Source organism: Macaca thibetana, chromosome 2 (genome assembly GCF_024542745.1).
Source record: "Macaca thibetana thibetana isolate TM-01 chromosome 2, ASM2454274v1, whole genome shotgun sequence".
Lineage (NCBI taxonomy): Eukaryota > Metazoa > Chordata > Mammalia > Primates > Cercopithecidae > Macaca > Macaca thibetana.
Window position 1 is genome coordinate 28,004,335 of NC_065579.1, and position 27,884 is coordinate 28,032,218.

The window sequence follows — 27,884 nt, forward strand, 5'->3', positions numbered from 1 at the left end:
GTAAATGTACATAGAATTTATCATTTGATCTTTTTAAGTTTGTTTTTTTTTTTTTATTCTCATTCTGTCACCCAGACTGCAGTGCAGTGGCCAATCATAGCTCACTGTAGCCTCAAACTCCTGGGTTCAAAGGATCCCCTTAACCTAGGACTACAAGTGTGCACCACTGCACCTGGCTATTTTTTTTTTTTTTTTTTTTTTTGGTAGAGCTGAAGACTGTGTTTCCTAGGCCTGTCTTAAACTCCTGGCCTCAAGCAATCCTCCCATCTCAGCCTCCCAAAGTGCTAGGATTGCAGGCATGAGCCACCACACCTGGCCATTTTGATCATTTTATTTGTAAAGTTCAGCAGCATTAAGTACATTCAGTAGCATTAAGTACATGATTGTACACCCTTTTCCAGAACTTTTTCTTCTTTCCAAACTAAAACTCTGTACCCATTAAACAATCACTCTGCCTTCTCCTCTCTCTCCCAATCTCTGGTAACCACTACTTTTACTTTCTATCTCTATGAATTTGACTGTTTCAGGTAACTAACAGAAATGGAATCATAGGATATTTGTCCTTTTGTGTCTGGCTTATTTAACTTAGCATAATAACCTCAAGGTTCATCCATGTTATAGCATGTATCAAAATTTTATTCCTTTTTAAGGTTGAGTAATATCTCATTGTATGTATACATATTTTCTTTATCCATCAATGAACATTAAAGTTTGTGTATCTTTGAAGAAATGTCTATTCAAATCCAATAGGCTATTTTTTGTTGTTGTGTTTTAGGCTGTATATATATTAGATATTAGTCCCTTATCAGATATGTGATTTCCAAATGTCCTCCCCCATTCTGTGGGTTGCCTTTTTACTCTGTTGATAGTGTCCTTTGATGTACAATAGTTCTGAAATTTGATTGAATCCAATTTGTCTATTTTTTTCCTTCTGTTTTCTTCTAAGTCATAATTCTTTTAATACATAGGTAGGATTTGTTTGCTAACTTTTTTTTTTTTTTTTTGAGAGGAGTCTCGCTCTGTCAGCCAGGCTAGAGTGCAGTGGTGCAATCTCGGCTTACCTCAACCTCCACCTCCTGGGTTCTGGCGATTCTCCTGTCTCAGCCTCCCAACTAACTGGGATTACAGGCGTGTGCCCACCATGCCCAGCTAATTTTTGTATTTTTAGTAGAGTTGGGGTTTCACCATGTTAGCCAGGCTGTTCTCAAACTCCTGACACCAAGTGATCCGCGTGTCTCGGCCTCCCAAAGTGCTGGGATTACAGGCGTGAGCCACCACGCCCGGCCAACATTTTGTTTAGGATTTTTTGTGTCTATGATCATGACTAAAATTTGCCTATATAATTTCTTGTATATACCTTGTATTTTTGGTATCTGTGGGAACAAGTTGTACCTATTGAGAGTTTGGTGAACTTGACACCAAAACCATCTTATCTTTCTATGCTTTCATGGGGAAATTTTGTACTAGTTTTTTAATGATTATAAGTCTTACAGGTTCTCTAATTATTGAATCTGTTTAATTTTTCTCCCTTGGGAGTTGTAAATGTACATGTATTGTGATAACTGCTATAATTTTACTTTTATTGAATTTTTTTTTTTTTGCTTTCTATCTGCTACAATTTGGTTTCTCCAAGTCCCATGTTGAAATCTGGTCCCCAGTGTTGCTGGTGGGTCTAATGGCAGGTGTTTGGGTCATGGAAACAGGTCCCTCCTGAATGAATTAATGCCCTCACTGGGAGGAGGAGATAAGTAAGCTCTCACTCGATTAGTTCCCAAGACAGCTGGTTGTTTAAAAGAGACTGGTGCTACTTCTCTCTTGCTTCCTTTCTTTCCATGTGATCTCTGCACATGCCAGCTCCCCTTTGCCTTCCAGCATGAGTGGAAGCAGCCTGAGACTTTCACCTCATGCCCAATCTTCCAGCCACCAGAATTGTAAGCCAAGTAAACATTTTTTCTTTATAAATTATGCAGCTTCAGGTATTCCTTTATAGCAACACCAGTGAACTAAGAAACTACTCTACTTTTTCTTTATGTCATTTTGATAATGGTCAAATTCTGTGTTTCCCTTAAAATGAATTTAATTTTGCCCTCATTCCTGAGGTATAGGTTAAGAGTTACTAATTTTCTTACAGACTTGATTTTGTTGTTGAGAAGTCTAGTCATTCTAATTTTTCTTCATATTTTGTTAGTTTGTCCCTTCGCAACTCATATTCTTGACTTGTTATAAATGTATTATTTTTAATTTTCAGTTATTTTGCTGCTAGTTTATGGAATACAATTGATTTTCATACCTAGACCTTGCTAAATTCGCTCACTAGTTCTACCACTATTTTTTGCAGTTCCATTAGGATTTTTTTTGTACATGATCTTAAAGTCTACACATAAAGGCAATTTACTTCTGTCTTTCTGTTTTGCATGTATTTTCTTACTTTACTGCACTACTAGAACTTCCTCCATAATGTTGAATAGGGGTGAGAAGAGCCCTTGTCTTTGCCTTTTTCTCGACTTTGGGAGGAAGCATTTGGTCCTAGGGCATTACTGTGATATTAGCTGTAAGTGATCACTAATAACCTCTCAGACTGAAGATATTTCCTTGTATTCTTTCTTTGCTGGGAGGTTTTTTTCCTTTTTTCTTTTTTTAATCTTGAGTGACTGTTGAACTTTGTCAGCTACTTTATTGAGATGATTTTTTTTTCTCTTTTATTCTCTTAATATGGTGAGTTAAATTAATGGATTTCCCATGTTAAACCAACCTTGAGTTAATGGGATAAATCCATCACTCAGTCATAACATCATTTTTGTATATTGCTGAATTTTGTTAATATTTTGTTAAAGACCTTCATATCTATGTTTGTGAGAGTTATTGGTCTATAGTTTTCTTATGGTTTTTAAATTTTTTTCTAGCTTTGGTTATCAGGGTAATAATACTAGCCTCATAAAAGGGGTTCACAAGTCCTCCCACCTCCTCTGTTTTCTGAAAGAGTTTGTGTAGATTGATATTACTCCTTTCTTGAAAGTTTGACACACTAGTGAGACTATTTGCGCTAGGACTTTTGCTTGTAGAAACGTTTTAAGTTATGAATTCATTTTTAAAGTTGATGCAGAGATGCTTAGATTTTCTATTTCTTTAGACAGTCTTGCTAATTTGTGTTATACAAGGATTTTGTTCATCTAAGTTATCAAATTGTTTGACATGTTATTCATAATATTCCCTTGTACTTTTTGTCTTGCATGTAAGAGCTCTAGTTATCCTCCTCTCTTTCATTCCTGATATTGATAACCTTTTTCCCATTTGCCACAAGAATATTCACTGGCAGCACTTGTGGCTGCAGCGTTTACTCAAAGATAACTTTGCCACAAAATAAGCTCGCTCTTATTGTTTTTCCATCACTCTAGTATATTGACTTTGGAAACAAAAGATATTCTATATATAGCATTCTGTTTATAGTAGTACTATATTTCCATTTAGAAAATGTAGTAATTCTCAAAACCTGAAAATGTCAAATTCTAGAAAACAAAGCAATCCTATGTGTGATGTTAACATCATTCTTGAACAGTTGTTGGTCGAAGATTCATTTGATGAACCCAGTTTTTCCAAAATAGACGATTCTGATGATTAAGACGATTCTGATGTTAGTTCTGTTAGAAATAACTCCAAGAAAAGTTTTTACATTTTATTTTCACATTGAAAATCTGTCAGATTTGCTTCAGTCTCTAAGAACGTATTTATGTAAAATTAAACGAGTGCTGGGAGCAAGCTGCGCTCTTTTGTCCAAACAGGAAAAGGGATTATTTGTGCTTTCTTCTTGATCAATCTAAATAGAAGTTTATGACTTTCAAAGAACCAGTTTTTAGTTTCAGTGATGTATCTCTTTTTTATTCATTCTCTATTTCACTGATTCCTACTCTTTGACATTCTTCCTTCTACTTTGGATTTAATTTGCTCTTTCCTAACTTCTTAAGGTACTATGAATTAAGACTTCTCTTATTTTAATATGAGTATTTTTAATGCTGTAAGTTTTCCTCTAAGTACTCTATTAGCTGCACCCTACAAATTTTTATATGTTGTCATTTAGTCTAAAGTATTTTCTAAATCTCTTGTGATTTTTAGTCTTTTCTTCCCTCTGGGCTTCATTTTGGATAGTTTCTTCTGCTTTTTTAAATCGTGTATTAATCCTATCCAGTGTATTTTTTCTGTCATGATATTGTATTTTCTTTTTTTTACCTCTAGAAATTCCATTTGGTTCTTTATTTTATATATATATTTTATTTGTCTCTTTATTGTATTCATGTTTCATATTCTAGAGCATGTATATAATGTTCAGAATAACTATTTTAACACCGCTATCTGCCGATTCCATTATCTCTGTCATTTCTGGATCCACTTTTATTGGCCTATTTTTGTTTTAGTCATTTATTATACTTTCCTGCCTTGTATATCTTGTAACTTTTTAAATTGGATACTGTACATTGGGAGTTTTACATTTGTATAAGCTGTATCTTCTTGTATTCCTTTAAAGAGTTAACTTTGTTTTGTCAGGCAATTAAGTTTGTTAGAGATCAGCTTCATCTTTATTAGGCTTGCTTTTAAGTTTTTTGGGGCAGATCTATGGGAGCTTTCACTCTATGCTCACTTACCCCCAGTACAAAGATATGAAGCATCTAGGGTCTTCACTGAATGTCCCATTTATTCAACAAGGTCTGTCCATTCTGGCTGCTGGTTGCTTGAATGATTCCCAAGCCTGTTCAAAGTATTACTTTTGAGTGTTGTTTGGCTCACAACTCCCTGCAATTGTTCTTTACCCTGCAGTTCTTTCCATAGTTACATGAAGTTTCATCCTACACATGAATGGATTAGTATTCAGTCAACACTCAGGAGACAGAATTCTGGAGCTCTTTCTCTGCATAGCTCTTTCCTGTCTACTACTCTGCCAGAAAATTCTACATTTGCGGCCTCTCCAAACTTCAGTCTGTCTCTTCAACTCAGTGATATTACTGGACTCTGGATTCTCACTCCTTGTCTCACAATTCTGAAACTACGTTGGGAAGAAATATAGGAAGAACATGGGGCTCACTGCTTATTTTCCTTCTCTCTGGAATCATCATCTTTTACTAGCTATTGCACAATTTCTGAAAAAGTTGATTAATATTTTCCATCCTTTTTGCTTGTAGTGGCTGAACAAGTCCCATAGTAGAGGACTTCATAGGCAGAAGTGGAAGTCAATAATTTATCCTGCTTGGGATTCACTATGGTTATAAATATTCATGCTTTTTATTATGAAAAATTATTGGCTTGTTGAATGTTGCCTTTTTCCCATTCTCTCCTTATGCAATATCTCATAATTTTTGGGCTTTGATTTAACTAATAATAGTCAGGAACAACTGTGCTAGACCTTGTTCTAGGCCCTTGGGATGCCTCAGTGACCAAAACCAATATTCTGCCCTGATGGAATTCACATTGTTTATAACCTGTGTTTCTTAACTCCTTTTTCATATTTTCCATCTCTTTAGCTACATTCTTTCTGTATCATTTCATCAGTTCTATCTTCCAGTTCACTCATTCTATCCTTGGTTATATCAACCTATTTAACCTGTCACTTAATGTTTTGTTCTCTATTTTTAGCAATTATAAGCACTCTAATTCTGATATTTGTTGTATCTGCTGACTTTCAATTATTTGCTCACATATTTTCTAAGTTTTTATTGTGAGCTCATCCTTCATGGAACTTATTTTTCCTTCTGAAAGGACTAGGTTGTAGAAACATCTGTGTAGACTGATTTTGTGTTTGCTTTTACCAGGAGCCCTGGAGGTATCACCTACCAAAGAAGCAATTTTTATTTTATATTATGTTTGGGAATTTGTTTAGAGATTACCAGACTGTAGGGAATGAAAACTTGAAACCCAAATCTGCTTGAGGTAAAGTCCAGGGGCTTCACATCCTTAGAAAACTTTTTTAGTCCATGCGTTCACTAATGTATGCAGACCTTTAATAGATTCTAGCTTTATGTGTGGGGGGAGAGATGGAGGGGTGTTGACAGTCTGTTTCACTCAGCCTACATACGTATTAAAACCTAAGCCCTTTAATTAGAGATAGCAACTTTCCCAGGGTGACCAAGGAATCAGTACATGTATTGAACCCCTCTTTTAAGTTTCCTGTTGGTTGTGTCACTTGGAGATTGCCTTTTCTTTCTTGTAAGCTCAGCTATGCCCTCAAATATATTGCATTTTACCTACCATTTCCAGGTGTTTTCAGGGGTCAAAGTTTTTAAGTTATCTTAGTCTTCGATATTGTGTAAGCAAAAGTCTCCAATCCCATTTCCTAGATGATTTTTTAAAATCACAAAATGTGACTATGCTTAACAGCTGTTTCCTGTTTCTCTTAAAATCCATTTCCTATTTCTCTTAAAATAAAATCCATTATTCTTAATATGGCCTGTTATGGCCCTGCACCATCTCACACTACACTCCTCTGCGTCTGCAACTCTTGTCATGTTGAATTCTCTTAGTTCTTTGGAGATCTTAGCCTGTGTTGTCTCTGCCTGCCTTCTTCCAGATTTTGCCTTGGTCAATGCCTATTCTAATCTTTCAGCTTAAAAAGCCACTTCCTCTCAGAAGCTTTCTCTAAGTTCCTGCTTACCAGATTTTGCCTTCCTTTTTATAATCTCATAGCACTATACTAGTAAAAGCTCCAGAATTTCCTTATAAACAGGGCCCTAGGGTGGTGATTTTTTGAATGGAGGACATATTGGGACAAGGAGCCAGGGGAGTACCCTGGAAACATATATTAAAGCTACATTTGCTTAAAAAGTCTTTTGATTTAATTTGTATTTTTGTTGAAGCCACCCTTAGTCCCACCACTGCAGGCTCTACCTTTCATTGTAGCACTCTAGATACCTGTAATTACTATTCAATGTCTGACCTCTCCATGAAAATATAATTGCTACTTTGATCACTTTGTACCTACACACACTCCAAATTTCAGTAGCCTTCTTGGGCCATTGTTCTAGGCCCTTGGGCCTAGGCCCCTGGTCTAGAAGGCCAGGCTCTTAGCAAGGTGTTTCATGACTCTATCCAACCTGATCCCACAACATATCATCAACTGTCACCCTGACCTGAAATTAGTCTCTCATCTCTTAATTCACTGATGTGACATTTCTTCTCCAATTGACTTTTCTTTCCCAGTAATAGATTCTTAGCATTAAAGGGCTTTATCATCTTAAACATAGGAGATGCTTAATAAATGTGGAATAGGAATTTGAGGTAAATAGCAGGGAAATGTGAAGGAATAGGAACTACAGTTGGTAGCCTTAATATCCAGATACTTCATGCTGCAACAAACTAGGACCATCATTCTTTATATGTAGCTGTGGCATTGCATAGCATTGAAGAGCACTGACTCTGGATCCAGAATCCCTGCATTTGCCTTTTTGGGAAAATTCCCTCTCTGTATCTCAGTATTTTCATTGAATTGTAAGGATTCAGTGAGTTAGTACATATAAAATGCTTAGAAAAGTGCTTAACACTTACTAAGTGCTCAATAAGTGGTAGATTCCTGAGGAAATTACTTGGTTATAGGAATCTATGCAGCATCCACAGATTGACTATCTGCACTAAATTCTGCTAGTTCAAACCCACTTAGTGCCAGTACAAATAAAATAACATATTAACAATACTTGAATACTGGTTTAGGTAAAAAGCCTTTTTAAAATTTATAGTGTCAACTTAAAATTTTATATAGTGTTTTACATTCAGCTGAGACCATCTTCACATACATTAAATACATCCTGACTACAACTTTGAGCAGAAAAGCATGTGTCTAATGAGAATAGACTCAAGATAATGAGTATGGCGTTCTATCATAAAAGGTGTTGGTAAGTAGCATTTGTGCAAGAAGATACATGTAATAAGTAAAACGGAGAGTAATTAAAATTTATTCCAGCTTGGTATTATAGAAAAGGTGGGAAATGTAGCCTGGATCGGGATTGTTAGGTGAGTTCACATACAGCTGCATGGTCACACTCGAGTGATTTTGATCTTTGGCATCTTAAAAGTTGGTATCCAGCATCATAATGGAAAGTTTCATCCTCTCCCTCATCCTGTTCAATATTTTTTCAATAATATGAACAAGAGAAAACATAATTTACAAACAAATTTGTAATTTATAAATGTAAAACGTAGAAGGAATAGGTAACAGTGAATATTGGAACTCGAATTAAAAATGCCTCACAGGTTAATACAAGGGCAGGGGGATCTTCCTATAAAATTAAGCCCTCATCTACTTCGTGACCTAAAAGTTTCACTATTTGGTATTCACATAAGAGAATACCAATATGTTTACAAAAAGACCTGCACAAAAAATGTTTATGGCAGCATTATTGTAAGACCCAAACCTGGAAACTACCCAAATGTCCACTAAACTTGAGAAGATAAATTGTGGAATATTACAATAGTATACTCTTCAGCAATAAAAAGGAATGAACTTCTGATACATACTACAATGTGGATGAACCAGACCCCAGAAAGTACAAACTATGACCCCATTTATATGAAATCAAGTAACACACAAAACCAATCTATGGTGACAGAAATCAGAAGTGGTTTTCTGGAGACAAGGAGAATTGACCTGAAAGGGGCGTGAGGGAACTTTTCTTTGGTGATAAGAATGTCCTGTCTTTAGGGTTGTGATTATACTGGTGTAGATAATTGCCAAAAGTCATCAAACTTAACACCTAAGACCTGTGCTTTTTAATAGAGACAGGGTCCCACCATGTTTGGCCAGGCTGGTCTCAAACTCTTGGGCTCTAGCGATCCTCCTGCCCCAGCCTCCCAAAGTGCTAGGATTATAGGCATGACCCACCACACCTGGTCTGACCAGTGCATTTTATTGTATGTTAACTATACCTCAATTTTTAAAAATGTTTTTGTTTGTTTTGAGATGGAGTTTCGCTCTCGTTGCCCAGGCTGGAGTGCAATGATGCAATCTCGGCTCACGGCAACCTCCATCTCCCAGTTGCAAGTGATTCTCCTGCCTCAGCCTCCCAAGTAGCTGGGATTACTGGCATGCGCCACCACGCCTGACTAATTTGGTATTTTCTTTCTTTTTTTTTTTTTTTTTTTTTTTTTTTTTTTTTTTTTGAGACGGAGTCTCGCTGTGTCGCCCAGGCTAGAGTGCAGTGGCCGGATCGCAGCTCACTGCAAGCTCCGCCTCCCGGGTTCACGCCATTCTCCTGCCTCAGCCTCTCGAGTAGCTGGGACTACAGGCGCCCGCCACCTCGCCTGGCTAGTTTTTTGTATTTTTTAGTAGAGACGGTGTTTCACCGTGTTAGCCAGGATGGTCTCGATCTCCTGACCTCGGGATCCACCCGTCTCGGCCTCCCAAAGTGCTGGGATTACAGGCTTGAGCCACCGCGCCCGGCCTGTATTTTCAATAGAGATGGGGTTCCATTATGTTGGTCAGGCTGGTCTCAAACTCCTGACCTCAGGTGATCCACCCGCCTCAGCATCCCAAAGTACTGGGATTACAGGCGTGAGCCACTGTGCTCAGCCTAAAAATGTTTTTAAAACATAGACAGGATCTTGAGTTGTGCACATAGCTACAACTGTACAAGTATGCTTGGGTGTGTTGAGGGATAGGAACAGTGCTGGCACACTAATAGTACTCTGTGGGAAACTCGAACTAGAGCTTGGTCACAAACAGCTGACTTCAACCCAACCTATGGGCTTTCTTATAAACCTTTGCCTATCCCACTGTTGAACAGTACTATTGCACAAAAAGGCAAATTTCCCGTTCACAGATGTTTTTAAGTAGAAACTAGATGTCCATCTGTTAACATTAGAAGATGGCAGGTTGACGGAGCAAAGATGCTTTTTATTTATTTTTTTTTTGAGACGGAATCTGGCTCTGTCGCCAAGGCTGGAGTGCAGTGGCGCGATCTTGGCTCACTGCAAGCTCCGCCTCCTGGGTTCCCGCCATTCTCCTGCCTCAGCCTCCCGAGTAGATGGGACTAACTACAGGCGCCCGCCACCACACCAGGCTAATTTTTTGTATTTTTAGTAGAGATGGGCTTTCACCATGATAGCCAGGATGGTCTCAATCTCCTGATCTCCTGATCCGCCCACCTCAGCCTCCCCAAGTGTTGGGATTACAGGCGTGAGCCACCATGCCTGGCCTAATTGTTTGTTTTTGTTTGTTTGTTTTGGTAGAGATACGGTCTCGCTATGTTGCCTAGACTCGTGAGAGCAAAAATTCTTAAACTGGGGTTCACCAATGAGCTTTGGGAGAGTCCAAGGACCAAGTGAACTGATATGCAGAAAGTGCACACATGTAAACATGTGCATTATTTTCAGAAGGTCCTTAGCCTCCAAGTTCTCTGGGATTTCTTTTAAAGAACTTCAAACCTAGATAAACTGTCACTGGTAACCCTTGGTTCAGCTCATAAAATTTCATGCATACACCCAGAGTCATGCCAAATGAAGATGTCTGGACAACAATACCCTGCATATACTATGGTGGTCCCATAAGATTATAATACCATATTTTTACTGCACCTTTTCTATGCTTAGATATGTTTAAAATACTTACCTTTGTGTTACAGTTGCCTACAGTATTTACAGTAAAATGCTATACAACTTTCTAGACTAAGAGCCACTGGCCATACTATGGAGCTTCAGTGTGTAGTAGACTATACCATCTAGGACTGTGTAAGTACACTCTAGGATGCTCACACACTAACAAAATCACCTAACATTGCATCTCTCAGAAGGTATCCCCATCGTTAAGTGGTACATGACTGTATATAAATACACACACACAAATTACACATATCATTTCTCATCTTTTTCAACTCCTGATCCTGTGAAGGTTGTGTCGGACTTCCCAATAAGAAGAGGGAGCAGGAAGCTTGACTTTTAATTTTTCTCTGCTTTGTTGAAATACTGCTTTTTAATAAACCCAAAGAAAATTTCCAGCTTTGTCATTGTTAGCTTCCTTTTTCTATAAGAAAGTAAAGATGTTCCCATAAATAAATCAAGCCATAAATATACATAAATACATTAAAGAGGATCTTTCATAATGCTTATGGTTTTCTCACTTCCTTACAGCATCTTTTTTTTTACTTTGCTGAAGCTCTTCCTCCAAAGTGTACCTGGAAATCTTTCATCTCTCTTTTTTTCTCTTTAAATTCATTTTCAACTCTTTACCTGAGACATTAGTTAACATTGTTTTTATCCTGCCAATCTTCATCATCACTTATACTGATAGCACTGATATACCCAAAGGAGAAAGTAAATACGACTTTAATACCAGGAGCTTTAAGACTCAAACACAGCCATTGATTTCAGTCCCTGCCACCACCTTCCCTGCCACCACCTTCCCTGCCCACCCTCCACTACCCCCTACACAGACACCTTTTTTCTGCCAGGAAAAAATGTCTGAATGGTCAAGAATTTTAAACATATACTTCAACAGATGAAAAAACTGTCAACCTAATTACTACCTCTTAAGTAAGAACTTGCAACCATTCTGACCTTTGATATTCCAGAATCGCTGATGGCTTTTCTTTGGCATTTTTACTTTGCTAAGAGGAGAATGCTAGTTAAGGGATAGAGCAGAATAGCTCTAACGACAAGAGCTGCCGCCAGTTACCCTTCCTTGTGCAGCACTTAAAATCCTTTTAAATAAACACTGAGGATTGGTCTAAAGAATATCAGCTTAAAGGGGTGACAAATAATTAACTGGTCCATAGTACTTCAGTCTGATCTTGTTTCTACTTCTTAGTTTCTGGAAATATAAATTGTTCGTCCAGGTAACATGAAAACCTCAAAGTCTCCCTCTCACCATTCACTTCTAATAAATATGACCAATTTGTAATTATTGATTGAAGTAGACTTATTCTCCATTACAAAAGTTTACTTCCTTGAAGGAGGACATACATCATCTCCTGGCTTCCTTCTGTCCCCTCATTCATTCTTCCCCAGGGAGGGGCTTGCCTAATTAAGGAGTTAAGTAGTAACATACTTACCATAGGTTATTATGGACATAGGCTGATATGCCCCGCTCTCACCTGGGCCTCTTCAGGATTGGCCTGCCTTTAGAGAGCACCACTGCTCTAGGGCTGCACTAAGCTTAATGGGAAAGTCCCTGCCCCATTAGTGGGGTACAGAGCAGCTTGTCAGTAACATTCTGGAGTACAGAACAGTGGTACAGAGCAGCTGGTCAATCACATTCTGGGTTTCAGCATTAGAAAGCCCATTGTCCACAGATAAAAAGGAAGCCACATTCTCCAATATCCATTTTACTAGTATTAAAGGCCATCATATGCCTTTTTTTTTTTTTTTTTTTTTTTTAACTTCTCAGTTGGTCTAGATTTCAGTAGAGAAGAGGGGTTCTCTTGGTTGGGTCCTCTCAAACCCCAAAAGGATATAGTATTCTTTCCTACAGACATCATTTTGAATAACATTAAAAGCTTATATGGGAGATGTTTAAAAATCGGCTGTATTTCTGTCTCATTCATATATTTCACAGATGCAAAGTATAAAAACAAAATTCTTTTAATTTCTAAACCGACAACACTCTTCTTTCAATGGATCGTTTTTGTTATTGTTTAGTGGGTAAGTGAGTAAGATGCAGTGGAAAACTCAAAAGACAGAGTAAGCGTCTCTCCTGAAAACCTCTTACTGATGAGATATGGATTTTTATGAAACCTCCCCCAAATGCAACAGAATGCTTAAGATAGAAGGTTTAAGGATTCAACTGATGGTCATCAACCAGATCATAATTTGTTCTGTTACCCTCAGCCTACTGAATGAAGAAAACACACCACAAGATTGGAAGCTTTTTAAAATATAATTTAAAACTATTTTGTACCAGTACAATATATTAATTTTACAAATGTAAAATTTTATCAGCTGTTAAAGCATTTGCAAAAACCACACATTCTACTTCAGCTTTATTGCACAATATCTATAAGAAAATATTAATTTTTAAATTAGAAAACATAAAAATGCTTTCAATATAGAAGAGACAATCTGATTTTAAAGACAATACTCTATAAGAATGTCTACTCAGAAAATAACAAACTTTCACAGGATACCAGGCTGGACAGATGCTTCGGCAGATCCGGTACAAAGCACTGTTTAAAACCAGTCCAAGATACTTAATCCAAACTGTATCATCATTCTTCATTAGAAATCTAGATACCACTCATGGTGGTTTCTTATACTTTAAAAAGTTGAGGCATTTTCAGTGTGAGCATTCTGAATATCTGTTACATACCAAAAACAATACTTCCAACTCAGCCATTTGCGGGGGTCTTTTTCCTTCATGCAGATTATCACTGGCAACTGTTTTTAATGACTATTCATGACCATTTTATTTATGCTGATAGAAAACATCAAGTTAAATACACTTTTAAAAGTTTGTCCTTTACAAAAATCAGTTTATAAATTTGCATCATAAAAAATTAGTGTTGAGACCATCAAGATGGCCTTCGTTTATATGGTTGTATATTAGTTGGTTTTCCCAGAGCTGGGATGGCAGATGTCTCACTTTTCTATGTAGTGTAATCAGGAAATAAATCCAAGCACTAAACTGAAATCCCAAGATAGATTAATAAGGTTGCATGATGGATTTTAGGGGGTTATGACCCTGGACCCATATACTAATGTGGGTGTTAAAATACTGACAGCAAACCCTGGTGGGAATTTAATTTACCTCAGACAATAAACATAATCTGGAGATATAAAAAGGAAAATGTTCATTTACATATTATCAGTGTGGCTGTGTGTATCATAGAAAAGAAAAAAATATTTATTAGAACAAGGATTCACCAGATGGATACATTTATAGACCACACATCTTTTCCTATTAAAGCATGTTGACTCAATCTCATGTGTTTTCAAGTTTATGCCTTTGTGGCCAGGGAAATTATCTCTTGGAACTTATGGCCTGCATAAGCAAAGTCAAATATGATATCACACATTTGTGTAGAGAAAATAATTATTAAAATAGTGGTTATGTACTAACAAGTTTGTTGCAGGTACACAGAATTATCAAAAACCTAGATGCTTATTTAAAAAGTTTGCATTATTTAGAATTTCTTCCTTAGGAATCAAAGCAGTTGCTTTCCTGGAACTGCATTTTTCAGAACTGCTCAAAGCACCTCATCTAGATGAGTGTTTTAAAAAATATATATAAAAAGTCTATAATGAGACTTCAAACATCACATATTTCACCTCTTACAGGCTTTTTTAAAATCATGTATCCCTTCCTTAAAGTCCTTCGGAATAAAATAAAAATAAACTCTCACATTCCATTAGAAAAAAATGGAAACATTCACGGTCTGAAAATTTTATGAATTTCCCCAAATTTTGCTACTATGTGCAATTTCCTCACACACAGGTTTTGAGGAAACCCCTAATCATCTATCATGGAATAGTCAGCTAATGGACATGCCATAGAAAATTTACCTTAATAGTAGTAAATAGATTAAAATCTATTCCATAAAATAAAAATGTCCTATGACTTCAATTTAAATACATATCTGAAAAGCTAAAAGGAGGTTTTTTGTTTTTCAAAAGTGCTAAATATTACATTTACAAGTCTCTTCAATACATCATGTCCAATTCTTTGTAAAAAACTAAACCACCTTGCTTTAGGCACACTGCTTGATGAGTTTCTGAGAAGCAGAGGGGAAAAAAATCACTTGTCAATTAATCCAGCTTCCTTAATTTTACTGAAGAAGAATTTCTCCAGGATATTGGCACATTTGTAGTATTCACTCTCAGGGGGGTTGTACTCTTTGCAATTGGTAAAGACTCGCTGTAAGTCTGCCATGAATAATTTCTTAGACACGTAGTACCTATTCTTGAGGCGTTCACTCATGGTTTTCAGATCTGCACAGGAAAAAAAAATATTAGCAATCTTTGACTCATTTTAAACACCAGCTGACAAAACTGGGACTGGGAAAGAAATCTATGTTGTTGGTTTGATTACATTTTTATCATCCCAATGCTTTTATTTAAGAGAAATTCTTATGATCAAGGAAAACAGTTCTTAAATCTTATGTTCATTCTCTTGTGGGTTTTTTAAAAATGCCAAATCACAGCCATTTTAGCATTAAAGGGACCATTATTAGTCATCTGGTTCAATCCCCTATTCAGCACAAGGAAGCTAAGTAGATTAGCAACAATAAGTATGATGAACTGACTACTGTTAGCTATTCATTCAGAATTACACAGAAGAAGCTCTATCTATATGGAGCAGAGCAGGTGGATTGTTGGTATTGAATCATTTAATTACTTAAAACTATCAGACTGCGTTTGTGTCACTAAACTCACAGTTGTTTTGGTGTCATATAGATAAAGTAGAGAAACTAATAATAAATACATCTGTGAACACACCAGTGACCTTGCATGTAAAATGATTCGAATGAATTTTGCTTCAAGCTCCATCAATGAAATAAGAATAACAAACTTCATTTAATAATCTATTTTCTAAAGCAAGTAAGCCTTGTGAGACTATTGCAAAGAATTTCCCAATATAGCTGCTTGCTTTAAATGGCAGAATTTTACAGGTGAAAACAGTACTCCAGCTAAACTGATAAAACTAAAGAGGGGTTTCCTCAGTCCTCACTGTCAGGACTAATTTAAAGAATTATATGCAGATTAGAATAGATGCTAACATTTGTCTATTTATGGTTCCCTGGTTGTCTTGAAGTCTGGCTTTATTGTTAAAAGCTATAATTGTATTAAATATGTGTGGAAAAATAAGTCAAATGCGGGGGGGAAACACTTTTGACTACCAAAATCCCAATTTCTAAGCATGTTACAAAATTTCCAGGGGAAAGAAACCTATAACCAAATACACTGGGATCATCATTTAATAAGGTAAGTAAATTTATGTACAATATCCCCAAATGGGAAGAAATTCATTTGCATCAATATCCTAAATCCACCACAAAAGCATCAAAGAAGAAATGGAAAAAAGCTGCTTCTGCCTATCTCTTGATTAAAGCCTATCTCGGTTAGAGTGTATGTCATCACATCTATAAATTCAACTTTCAACTTTTCTTTCTTCTCTAACTAAAACAATTTGGAGAGAGAGAAAAATCTAAAAGCGTTAAGAAACACAAAGACTCATCAAATCCACACTAAATGTCCCATCCACGTGTGACTGAACAGATCAAAATGTTCTCTCATTTAAGGAAGAAAAAAACAATGAAATTGGCCCTAAGTAAAAGTAGATGTTTACATTCCTTTCACTTTTCCACCTAAATGTCTACCACTTAAGATGTGCTGCCCAATATAATATTTATAACGTTTTAAAAGGAAGAAACATGTACCCCCCAAAAAGGTGGAGGGGGAGCAAAAGGATGACACAACACAAAGAAGTTTGTCCAAAAGCTTTCGAACTACTTTTAGGAGGTGGGTAAGAAAAGATGGAGAGAGCCTAAAATGCAACAGAAACAAAGCAAGAATTATGGAGGTGTCTGGACTTTTCTGAATAACTATAAACAATTCTGAATACTCCCTTTCTATTCTATAGCTATAGATAGCATTTTTCTTCCTCTGGCCTTCTTAGAGTTTTTTCAATTGACAAAATGAGGTGGGTTAAAAAAGGTGACTAAATATTGGTGGTACCAAATATAGAGACACCATTAAATTATTCTGTTTTCATGTCCCTTCCCCTTAATTTGGGAATTCTGGATAAGCATGAAAATCCTGCCTAGCCATCCATGTGTAACAAGAAGTCATGCTTGGGCCAGACTATACAGGTGATGTCCAGTGTGTGATTCCCTAAATAAAACAGGTTAGATCCCATCCATATGAGAGAAAACAGGTTAGATCCCATCCATATGAGAGAAAATCTCATCCATTTTTAGAATATGGGGAAAGAAAAGTAATGTTATTAGAAAAATCAAATAAGGAAACAATGGGAAAATGTAAAATTATTGATTTGTCATTCTTGTCTTCAAATACAAGATAATCTTGGGGACAAAACTAAATATTTTACTCAGCATCTAAACAATACCAAGAAAAAAAAAAAATACTGCCCTACTGAAGAACACCATTTATAGCTTTAATTAAGTTTGTCCAGCACACATTTCAGCCAATCATTGGCCTTGCTCAATTAGGTCAGTTTTCCCCTCGTGAGACTCAGCTATGCACACAGGTGGTATCCAACTGGAGAAGTTCACAACCTTTACAGGCTGGACCAAGCAAAACACTTTCAGAAAGCAGGCTGTAAGTAGGCTATGATCAATGGGATCCGCTAGACCTATCACTGCACATCTTCAGAGTGCATGTGGACAGGGGCTGAAAGGGCCCCAAACTGACACAACTTCCCATGAGGGTTTCACAAAAGAAGCTGAGACAGTCCAGAGAAGAGGATACAAAAATCAGTTAATTTATGGTTAGAAATGGACACAAAGAGTTTTAACATATTTTGCACACAGTGGACAATACTGATTCCCAAATCAGCCTTCCATTCAGAATTCTAGACTGACTCAACCCTACCCTTTATTTTCTTGTACTGAAATAAATAGTGGTAAGGCAGAGAGAAGAGGGAAAGAAAAGCATATAGATGTGTGTCCACTTTAAGGGGTGTAGGCTACTGAAATCATTACTACAAATATATAAAATATTCATGTGAAACATTTAAATGCTATAGAAAACACCTATAAATAACTCAGTTATCAAGGAGCTAATGCATCCCTTTCACTCTTCCTTTTCACATTTTTAATACTTCCATAATTTTTTTTTTTTTTTTTTTTTGAGACAGGGTCTCCCTCCAGTACTCAGGCTGAAGTGCAGTAATGCAATCACAGCTCACTGCAGCCTCAAACTCCTGGGCTCAAGCAATCCTCCAACCTCAGCCTCCCAAGTAGCTGGGGCCTCAGGCGTGTGCCACTACACCTAATTTTTTACTTTTTGTAGAGACAGGGTCTCACTACCTTACCCAGGCTGGACTTCCACAATTCTTAGCACCTGGAATAGATTACAAGTAGAAAAGAGACAGAAGACTCTGGCTCTCTCCAAAAATATGGCCACGTAGCTGATAAAAAGAAAACATTTCAGCTAGCTGTCTGTCACCCCACAATGCCAAATTAGTTTAATTTGAGTGTTCTCAATTGACTCAATTAATCATTCATTTTAGCATAGTGTGGGCAAAGCACCAAACTGCACAATTCTACATTTCTGAAGACATCCTTTTTTGTTTGATTTTGGATATGAGACAAAGCTTAAAATAAAGAGTATATACAGTGACACCAACAGTACCCATCAAGGGCATGGAAAATCCAGAATTGTGGTAAGTAGAATTTCTCCCTCTGAAAGGACAACAGTCAAGTAGTTTAACTTCTTTCATTATTATCTTGAATAATTATGAAAAGGAATACCTATTTACGACAGACTCAAAGCATATCAAGAGGATAAGCTGATGTTTTCTATTTGCACCAAACAGTTAGAATATAAGCAAAGTTATATCTAAAGTACCAGCTTTCATACCTAGTGCTATCTGCAGTTACCCTGGATTTTCTGTGTCTAGTGTCGTTAAGCTCGTGTGGGCTCTAAACGACAGCTGCAGAATGTCTCTAATGAACACAGCCACCCACTTCTCTGCCATCACTGCCCCTCCACGGTGCGTGGAATCCCACCACCCGTCATACACTTCCTACCCTAAACAGAGGAGTACAAATCAACCTCAGCAACCATTTGTCCCCCACACCGCCATCCAGTTTTAAATCTATACTTAGAAAATGTTAATGGCATTACCCATGGGGAACCTTATAACTTCATAATATCCCGGAGCTTCTGTTCTCTTCACAGGTTCCATGAAGGGCCAAGCGCTTTGATGGCTCTTGGGTAAAGAAAAAAGTAAGGTATCTAATATGGAAATTCCATGTGGGAAATCATTTCAAAATATTTGCATGAGGTGAATAAAGAGGACACCCACCTTCACCTGCTGGAGGATGCTCTTGAGCGTGCTGTAAAGCTGGTCAGGGTCTCTGGGCTCTTTACTTGAAAGGAAAAAGGGAAACAAGGAGCAATGATTAGATTTATACCCTATTGCCAGCTGATTACTATTCAGCTCATTCTTACAAAAACCTAAAATTGGAACCATTCCAGAATGTTTTAGGAAACTCAAAACCCACCAACTGTTGTGTGAGTGATTACAATTAGTTTGCCCATTTTCTTTAAGTTGCTGGGTGGGGGGAAAATAATCGCTTCCATTAACATCCTTTTGCCTGTCATACTTACCTTTTCTCTTTTCCACTCGGTTTCCAGCCTGTCTCTCCTATAGGTCAACAAAATGAAACACTGAATGAGAAGTGCTTTTGGTCAAGAGAGTAACATAGTTAATACTTATCAAAAACAATAAATTACAGGCATGCCTCAATAAAAATCTACTTCTGAGAAAAGACTGAAATTAATGGCAATTAGTTACTTCCTTATACCGCTAACAATATAAAACATTTCCAAGACTAACAACACTGCCCCATATGTTACTGTTTTTAAAGCAGGAACACCAACCTTTCAGTGGAGAGCATAAAAAATAAATATGTACAGTACTGTGGGCATGTGTATTTTTTAAACTGAAAGTCAAATGTTTTGCAGATGACCCTGTAAAAGAGTTAAGCTGTTATTTTAGGTCAGAACAAACTCTGTCCTGGTCTCTGTTCTATTTGGCTAAGGCCCCGCTTGTAATGCAAGAAAGTTTAGTGTAGCAGATAGAAAACAGCCTGGAGTCTGACAGATCTGGATGTGATTTCCTGTTCTTTCCTTAAAAGGTAACTCACCCTAAATAAGAGTAAGTTGTCTCTCAGTTTATCGATCTATAAAACAGAACCCTAAAAATCAGGTGGTTTTATCCCTATTGAGAGTAGTTGATGTACAAAAAAAAAAAAAAAAGCACAGAAAAATGTGTGGCACAAGTAGGCATTCAATGATCTGGTTGCTATTATGTCATTAACAGAGATAATACATGGAAGTAGAATTTCTGGATTTAGCATAAAAGTAAGATCTCCCATAGGGCAGATGTCATAAAGTGATATATCTTGCCAAAATAACATTTTATTTTTTCTGGAAAATTTTTGCTTGTTTGATTTTGGTTTTTTTATTAATGCTTGAATATACTAAAAAGAACTTGGATTTGAACTGAATAAAATTGCCAAATGATATTCAATGGCTTTTGACCTATAAAAACAACTATTTGGTATGGTTTAACCCAATACAACTCAACTCTAACATACAGCCAAGAACCCTTAGGAAAACTGCTGTAAAATAGGGAATATGAAACACGGTATACAATTTCCATCACACATAACAAATAATATTTTTTGGAAGTTTGGGGAGACTAGTTTAGTCAAGCACAGACCTTGGAGGTTAAAACCCTGGTGGCAATGAGACACGGTGCAAACAGTAAGTTGTTTGGACATCAGAACTGGGCTGCTTCTAATTCTGACCGTTACTGGCTATGTGCCCTTTAGCAGTAAATGATCTAACTGCTTTGGAACTCGATTTCCCCATTTATAAAATAGGATTCCCTGCTTTCAAGGTTGCATATGCGTAATAATTCGCACTGTGCTACAAATAGCAGACTCTTGATAAACGGTGGATATTAACAGCTATTACAAGGGGGCATCTAAGCTCCCTTTGGTTTGTTTGTATTGGGTGGTAGGGAAGACATAAAACGATGACATTTGCTGCCTTTCTTAAAAGACTAGATATAACACAGAGACAGGCAGGGCAATATAGCTTTCCAAGTTACTGCATTCTGGAAATTGTTTCAAACACAAATCACACTATTACTAAAAAATTTCGCTTTTAAAAGAAGGTCTATACGTACTAATTCCAGGAATGCTTTCTATAGGAATCTGTCGAACTCCATCTTTAAAACATGAAAGTCCAGGGTAAACTTTTCGAATCTGTGCCTGTTTTCTTTCAATCAGTTTTTTAATTATCTGTGAAGCACAAGAAGGAAATGTGTTTAGGGAAAGAAGTCTATGGATACAGTTCAAGTCAGTCACCCTAATGAAATGTTTTCCTAACAAAACAGTCTTTTTTATGAAACGAGATGGGAGAAAGGGGTGAATGCTATTTAACAGGTAAGAAATGAACAGATTATATTATACCATGTCTATTTAGTGACATTCACAAAAACATCTTTGAGTTACTTGTCCCTGCCATCCAGAAAAGCCAATATTGAGAAAACACACAGCCCCTAGGGCCCACTTGTCATCTGTAGCATAACAGCCAATTATTTTGCCCTGCCTCTCTGAGGAGGCTCTGCCAGAATCACAGGAAAGCAGCCCTGAGCATTCACTACTCAGTCAAGTGACAGAATCTCTTCACATCCATAACTAGGAACTGTTCCCTTCAGACTAGAGAGGCAGGTAAACAGGCCCCAGAAAGTCCCCAAAGCCTACAGTAGTTAAAGCTTTACTATATAAACTTTTCAAGGCTGGAGCTCCAACCTATTCTACCTGCATCAAAAAAGCAGCAGCTCTATAATAGTAGGCTGTCATGAGAAGAAAGAAAACAATAATGCAATTTAAAGTATCATCTATTAAAGCAACACAACCATGACATGAGCCATCACACTGACTGAGAAATGTTGAGATGTTTTGTTTGTTTTGTAAAATAATTATTAATATGCTGAGGTAACTACTTCCAAGACAGTGAGGTTAAAAAAACTAAAAAATCACCATCTGGAAATTAAACATATCATAACGAAATTTTGGAAAATTAAACAAAACAATAGAAATCACTAATTGCATTCACAAAGGAAAACAAAAAAATCTACTTCTTGATTGATTTCAAACATACAGCTGGTAAATACTGCAGCATGAATATATAATCCTAACAGTTAAACAAATAACTTCATAAAATGAATGAGCTAGTAAAAGTATATTCCTAGTAAATCTAGATCAGTGCTGTCCAGTAGAGACATAATACAAGCCACTCATGTAATTTAAATTTTTCTACTAACCGCATTTTCAAAAGGCAAAAAGAAACAAGTGAAATTGATTTTAATAATGTATTTCATTTAACCCATTATATCTAAAATATTGTAACATACAATTGGAAAAAAGTGTAAGATATTTTACATTGCTTTATTCATATGAACTCTTGAAAACCAGAGGATTGGCCAGGCGTGGTAGCTCACACCTGTAATCCCAGCACTTTGGGAGGCCGAGGTGGGTGGATCACTTGAGGTGAGGAGGTCGAGACTAGCCTGGCCAACATGGTGAAACTCCATTTCTACTAAAAATACAAAAAATTAACTGGGCATGGTAGTGCACACCTGTAATCCCAGTTACACAGGAGGCTGAGACAGGAGAACTGCTTGAACCTGGGAGGTGGAGGTTGCAGTGAACCAAGATTGTACCACTGCACTCCAGCCTGGGTGACAGAGTGAGACTTCCTCTCAAAAAAAAAAAAAAAAAAAAAGAAAAGAAAAAAGAAAAGAAAGAAAGAAAAGAAAATCAGAGGATTTTATACTTACAGCATGCCTTAATTTTGACTAACCACATATCAAGTACTCAGTGGCCACATGTGGCTAGTGACTACCACTTTTGACAGGGCTGATCTAGATGGGTGCTTTCCATTTATTTGTAAATCCAAATCTTCTTTTTTAAAAAACAAAGAATCCCGGCCGGTCGCGGTGGCTCACCCCTGTAATCCCAGCACTTTGGGAGGCCAAGGCAGGCAGATCACGAGGTCAGGAGATCGAGATCATCCTGGCTAACACAGTGAAACCTCGTCTCTACTAAAAATACAAAAAATTAGCCGGGTGTGGTGGCGGGCACCTGTAGTCCCAGCTACTCGGGAGGCTGAGGCAGGAGAATGGCGTGAACCCGGGAGGTGGAGCTCGTAGTGAGTCAAGATGGTGCCACTGCACTCCAGTCTGAGCGAAAGAGTGAGACTCTGTCTCCAAAAAAAAAAAAAAAAAAAAAAAAAAAAAAAATCCCAAGGGCAATCTCTTAAATAGATACCTTCAGAGAATATGCTGAAGACTATTTCAATTTGAAAAGTTTCCTTCTCTTCACCAAGGGACTCTCAAATGCAATGACCTACCAGATGGCTTCCACACACCTCATGTAGCACCTTAAAGATTGTGGGCTCCTGAGAAGTGACTGTTAATGGGACTGGGAGGCTTCCTAAGTTCTCTGTACCTCCAGTAATCACTATGGAGAAGATCTTTTTTAATTTTAATTTTTTGTTTTCATTTTACATACAGGGGGTATTATGGGTACATTGTGTGATGCTGAGCTTTGCGCTTCTAATGATCCCACTGTCCAAGTAGTGAGCATAGTACCTGACAGGTAGTTTTTCAACCCTTACTCCTCTCCCTCTCTTGCCTCTTTTGGAAACCCCAGTGTCTACTGTTCCCATCTTTGTGAGCATGTATGCCCAATGTTCAGCTCCCACTTATAACACAAAACATGCAGTATTTTGTTTTCTGTTCCTGTGTTAATCTGCTTAGGATAATGGCCCCAGCTAAACCCACACTGCTGCAAACGACATGATTTTGTTCTTTTTTATGGCTGCATAATATTTCATGGTGTATATGTACTACATTTTCTTTATCCAATCTACCTTTGATGGGCACCTGGATTGATTCCATGTCTTTGTTATTGTGAATAGCGCTGCAATGAACATAATAGCACATGTATCTTTTTGGAAAAACGATTTATTTTCCTTTGGTATATGCTCAGTAATAGGATTGCTGCGTGGAATGGTAATTCTATTTTTAATTCTTTGAGAAATCTCCAAACTGCTTTCCACAGGGGCTCAACTAATTTGCATTCCCACCAAGAGTGTATAAGCATTCCGTTTTCTCCACAGCTTTGCCAACATCTGTTATTTTTTTAACTTCTTAATAATGGCCATTCTGACTGGTGTGAGATGGTGTCGCATTGTGGTTTTGACTTGCATCTCAGAAAGGAGATATTTTCATTGTGTTCTAGTATATTATCTTCACCTCCCTAGAAAATATCTTCACTTCAACTCCCTCCCATGACCATAAAATCAATGCCTTCCAAATGAAAGTATGTCCTCATCATCTTCTCCTGAAGTCCATAGCTCAGTCCTATGATCTACCGCTGTCAGTTTTAGGGTCTCCTGAAGCAGAAAATTTCAGTGGAGTAGTTCCCCATCTCCAATACATCACCCAGTCTTTGCATGTCTCCTTATAAAAAAATTGCATTGAGTTTCCCCATCCTTACTTTGGCTTCTCTAACCCCAATTCCTTGTACTGTCACATGTAGATTAAGAGTTAAGAATTTATCCCCCCACCCACCACCTAGCCTATCCACACATACATGTAGGCATGTACACACACACACACACACACACATAGGCACATATATGCCCAATTATGCTTGCTCATAGCCTATTTGCACTTTCTCAAATAGTGCCTTCATCACCGACATAACAATGGTCCTACCTGTTCATGTGCCCACAAATCTGTTCACATTGGACTCTGAGTCTCTGCTAATGCAGATTTCATTACCAGGCTGCCCAGTTCAAAACAAATCTCCCACAAAAAAGTCATGTCAGGTGACATGAGGCCCCTACAGATCCTACCTTTCCCTTGGAGTCAACACTTACAAAGTAGCACTTAACTCTCCACTCTTGGTCCACCTGTTCAACTACACTAGTTTTCTCTCTCTATCTCCACTAATGACAACTACAACTTATTCTGCTCCTGTATACTTTCAGGGGCTAGGAAGTGCCTCAAAATATTCACTGTTTCTTTGCTGCCACCATGAATCCCTACCTTCCTTGAGGGGTTTTTCACAGTTGGAATAAATAACACTTGTAAAAAATCAACTGAATTCTGTGGGAAAAAATACTACATGAATCCAAATATATTTTTATTGAAGTGACTTCAGATAGCTTTTTAAAAAACTAGATTAAGAGCTCCAAACCTCCATCACCCATTCAATGGAATGTGTGAGCAAAGGCTGGAGGCAGAGAGGGAGGGGGAGGAGAGGAGAAAAAAGAAGGGGGAGGGAGCCTTGGCTTCTAAAAAGTTGACTGCTTTGTTAGCCATCTAAAATAGCTCTGCGCTTCTGGCATTCCCCTGTAGGTTTGAAGGGCCAACAGATCACGTACAATGTGAATATGCAGACTCTGCCAAGGGAATCCTGCTCTCAGCTAACACCGTGGGGATGAATTTGTGCTGCTGGGAGGAGGAATGAGGAAAGAGCAGCTGACAGCAGGGTGATAGCTTTAGCTGGCCAGCAGCTTCTAATGCCGAATGATGTGCTGCTGAATCCAGACCTACTCATTAAGCCCCAGAGAGAACAATGAGGAAAGCCAGCTCTTCAGAGAGACAGGGAGAGAGAGGAGCCTGCTGTGCTTTATTAACTCTTCCAAGTGCCTACTTGGAATTCTCTCTTGGGCTGATATCTTTGAACAAAAAGCAACAAAAGTTGTTTTCATTTTCAAATCCAAAAAAAAAAAAAAAAGCCTTTGCTCACTTCCTCAGGAAATATAAGAACAAGACTGAGCCACTTTAAGTAAAAGAAAAATACTTAATGAGTAACTACTATGCACCAGACACTGTGTAAAAAGCTTTAGGGCTGTTCTGTAGATAATGCCTGACAAATAACTAAGAACTGGGATTAAGGAGGTTAGTAGAAACCAGAAAACAAAGATGGATAAGACAGATGTCCTCCTTAGCTATTTGTTAGAGAAAAGTGCACTAAACGAATAACAGAAGTATCAAGTGGAATTGATGTGGGATGACACAGCTGCAAACTCCACCCAACTGGGGGCAGCCAGGAGGTGATCCTGCGCTTAACACACAAAGTTCTTTCTTTCAATAAATGGCCTTTGTGTACTCCCCAGTTCTGTTCTTTTCATCATGGGTTTTTTTTTTTTTTTCTGTCTTAGAAAATTTAAATTATTATGTATTCAACTCTATCAACCTTTCCCTTTTACTGCTCCTCTTTTCATTCATATGCATAAAAAATGTCACCTCAATACCAGATAACAAATCACTTAATACCTAGAAAGATAAGCCCTCAGAACTTGCAATGTAAAAGCGGAGATTAACATACACTAAGGTAAATGTCTACGTAAGATGAATAATTGAAATTCAAATAGGTTGATCAAACTGATGCTAGAGAAGTTCAGAAGAGTAACTGGAACACACGCTGAAACGGTTTGAAATATGCGTGTGCTGAGTGAAGGGGGTGGCTAATGGACGAAGACACTTTGGAGAACAGTAAATATAGATGTATTTGGAGTATTTGGAGATGAAAGTAGAGAGATAGGAGTGGGAACGATAATTGAGGCCAAAATGTAAAATGGCTTGAAGGTGAAGTTAAAATATGTCACCATATTTTACACATTTTGTATTTTACACAAATTTAAAAAGTAATGACTCTTGTAGAAATGGTAACCGAGAAAGGAAACAGATCAAGGATACCTTTAAAGAAGAAATCTATGGCCAGGCATTGATGGCTCACACCTGTAATCCCAACATTTTGGGAGGCCAAGGCAGGTGGATCACTTGAGGTCAGGAGTTCGAGACCAGCCTGGCCAACATGGTGAAACGCTGTCTCCACTAAAAATAAGAACAATTGGCTGGGCGTGGCAGCACACGCCTGTAATCTTAGCTACTCAGGAGGCTGAGGTACAAGGATTGCTTGGACCCAGGAGGCAGAGATTACAGTGAGCCGAGATAGTGCCACTGCACTCCAGTCTAGGTGACAGAGAGACTCTGTGTTAAAAAAGAGAGAGAGAAGAAATCTGGATAACCCATAGCAAACTGAGAGTTTGCTATCCAGTAAATACGTACACAGAGCACCCAAGGAAATGCAACCCACCCCAGCTAAGACTGGCCTGTACAGAAGGTAAGTGAGTCAACCACCTGCTTACCTCCTTCTGCTTTTTAATGATGACAGAAAATTCTGTGTATGGGATCCGTGGATTTAGCTCACACCCCATTAAAGTGGCTCCTTCATAATCCTTGATGTAGCCAACATATTTGGTTTTAGGTATTTTAATTTCTTTGGAGAAGCCCTGAAAAGAAAGTAAATTCATTCACATGAACACCATGCACAAATATCTACTGAGTGCTAACTATGTTCCAGGCACTGTGTGAGGAATCAAGACAAGCTTCTTTGAAGTTCTCATTATACTATTCTGAAGAGGATTAGCTTAAAACCACCCATGAAGTTCAAAAACACCAGAAATCTAACTGTGTAAACAGGAAGCAAGACAACATTTTTTTAAACGGCCCTAATAAAAAGAAAGAAATATTAAAAAGCTTAAAACAGAAACAGGTATTAAGTAAAAATTAGGTTTAATTTTGTACTGAATTACATAATTAAATATGACTGTTGCAAATTTCTCCCAAAGTGGTGAGGGGATCCCCAGGATTCTCAACAAATCAATAACATTGATCTAAATTATCAAAGAAAAGATGGTCAAAAAAATAAAGTTATTAGAAACTTAATGTTTCTAAGGAAATGAAATCCTTTCTTTGCAGGCAAAAAAATTCCAGACAGTCACAATGTATGGTTGTTTCAATGACATTAATGCTTTGGAATATACTCATTTACATACTTTAAGCCATAATAACAGACTGCTTGAGAGTAATATTCAAAATTATAAATAATATATTTATAATATAAACATAATTTTCCTTAAGTATCTATTTCAGTTATTTGCAGAAAATTACTTGAACTTCAGCACCATCACCAGCAGTTCACTGCCTCATCTTTCAACAAAAACTTATTTTCCAAGTAATTATTGCCATCATCCTCAAAGAGGACTACAGACAAGTCATTTAAGAACCATGGCTGAGATCTCATGCTTTCCACTACAGTTACAGCCGAGGAAAGCTGACGCTCAAGACCTCAGTGAAG

At 37.5% G+C, this 27,884-nt stretch overlaps 2 protein-coding genes across 3 annotated transcripts in view; one reads left to right on the forward strand and one right to left on the reverse strand.

Moving 5' to 3' along the window:
• LOC126946724 (non-histone chromosomal protein HMG-17-like) overlaps positions 1–27,884 on the forward strand; it is a 1,084,902-nt gene that overhangs the window by 611,326 nt on the left and 445,692 nt on the right. The window lies entirely within an intron of this gene.
• The window catches only part of KAT2B (lysine acetyltransferase 2B), a 116,829-nt gene continuing 101,770 nt past the window's right edge, over positions 12,826–27,884 (reverse strand). Inside the window, exons 13-18 of one of the 2 annotated variants that reach the window (XM_050777276.1) lie at positions 26,893–27,036; positions 20,846–20,960; positions 19,258–19,294; positions 18,953–19,016; positions 18,772–18,856; positions 12,826–14,892 (exon numbers count right to left, since the gene is read on the reverse strand). In XM_050777276.1, coding sequence (XP_050633233.1) covers positions 14,699–14,892; positions 18,772–18,856; positions 18,953–19,016; positions 19,258–19,294; positions 20,846–20,960; positions 26,893–27,036 — 639 coding nt within the window. In that variant the 3' untranslated portion in view covers positions 12,826–14,698. The remainder of the gene's footprint in view (positions 14,893–18,771; positions 18,857–18,952; positions 19,017–19,257; positions 19,295–20,845; positions 20,961–26,892; positions 27,037–27,884) is intronic. The other variant, XM_050777282.1, reaches the window with a different exon arrangement.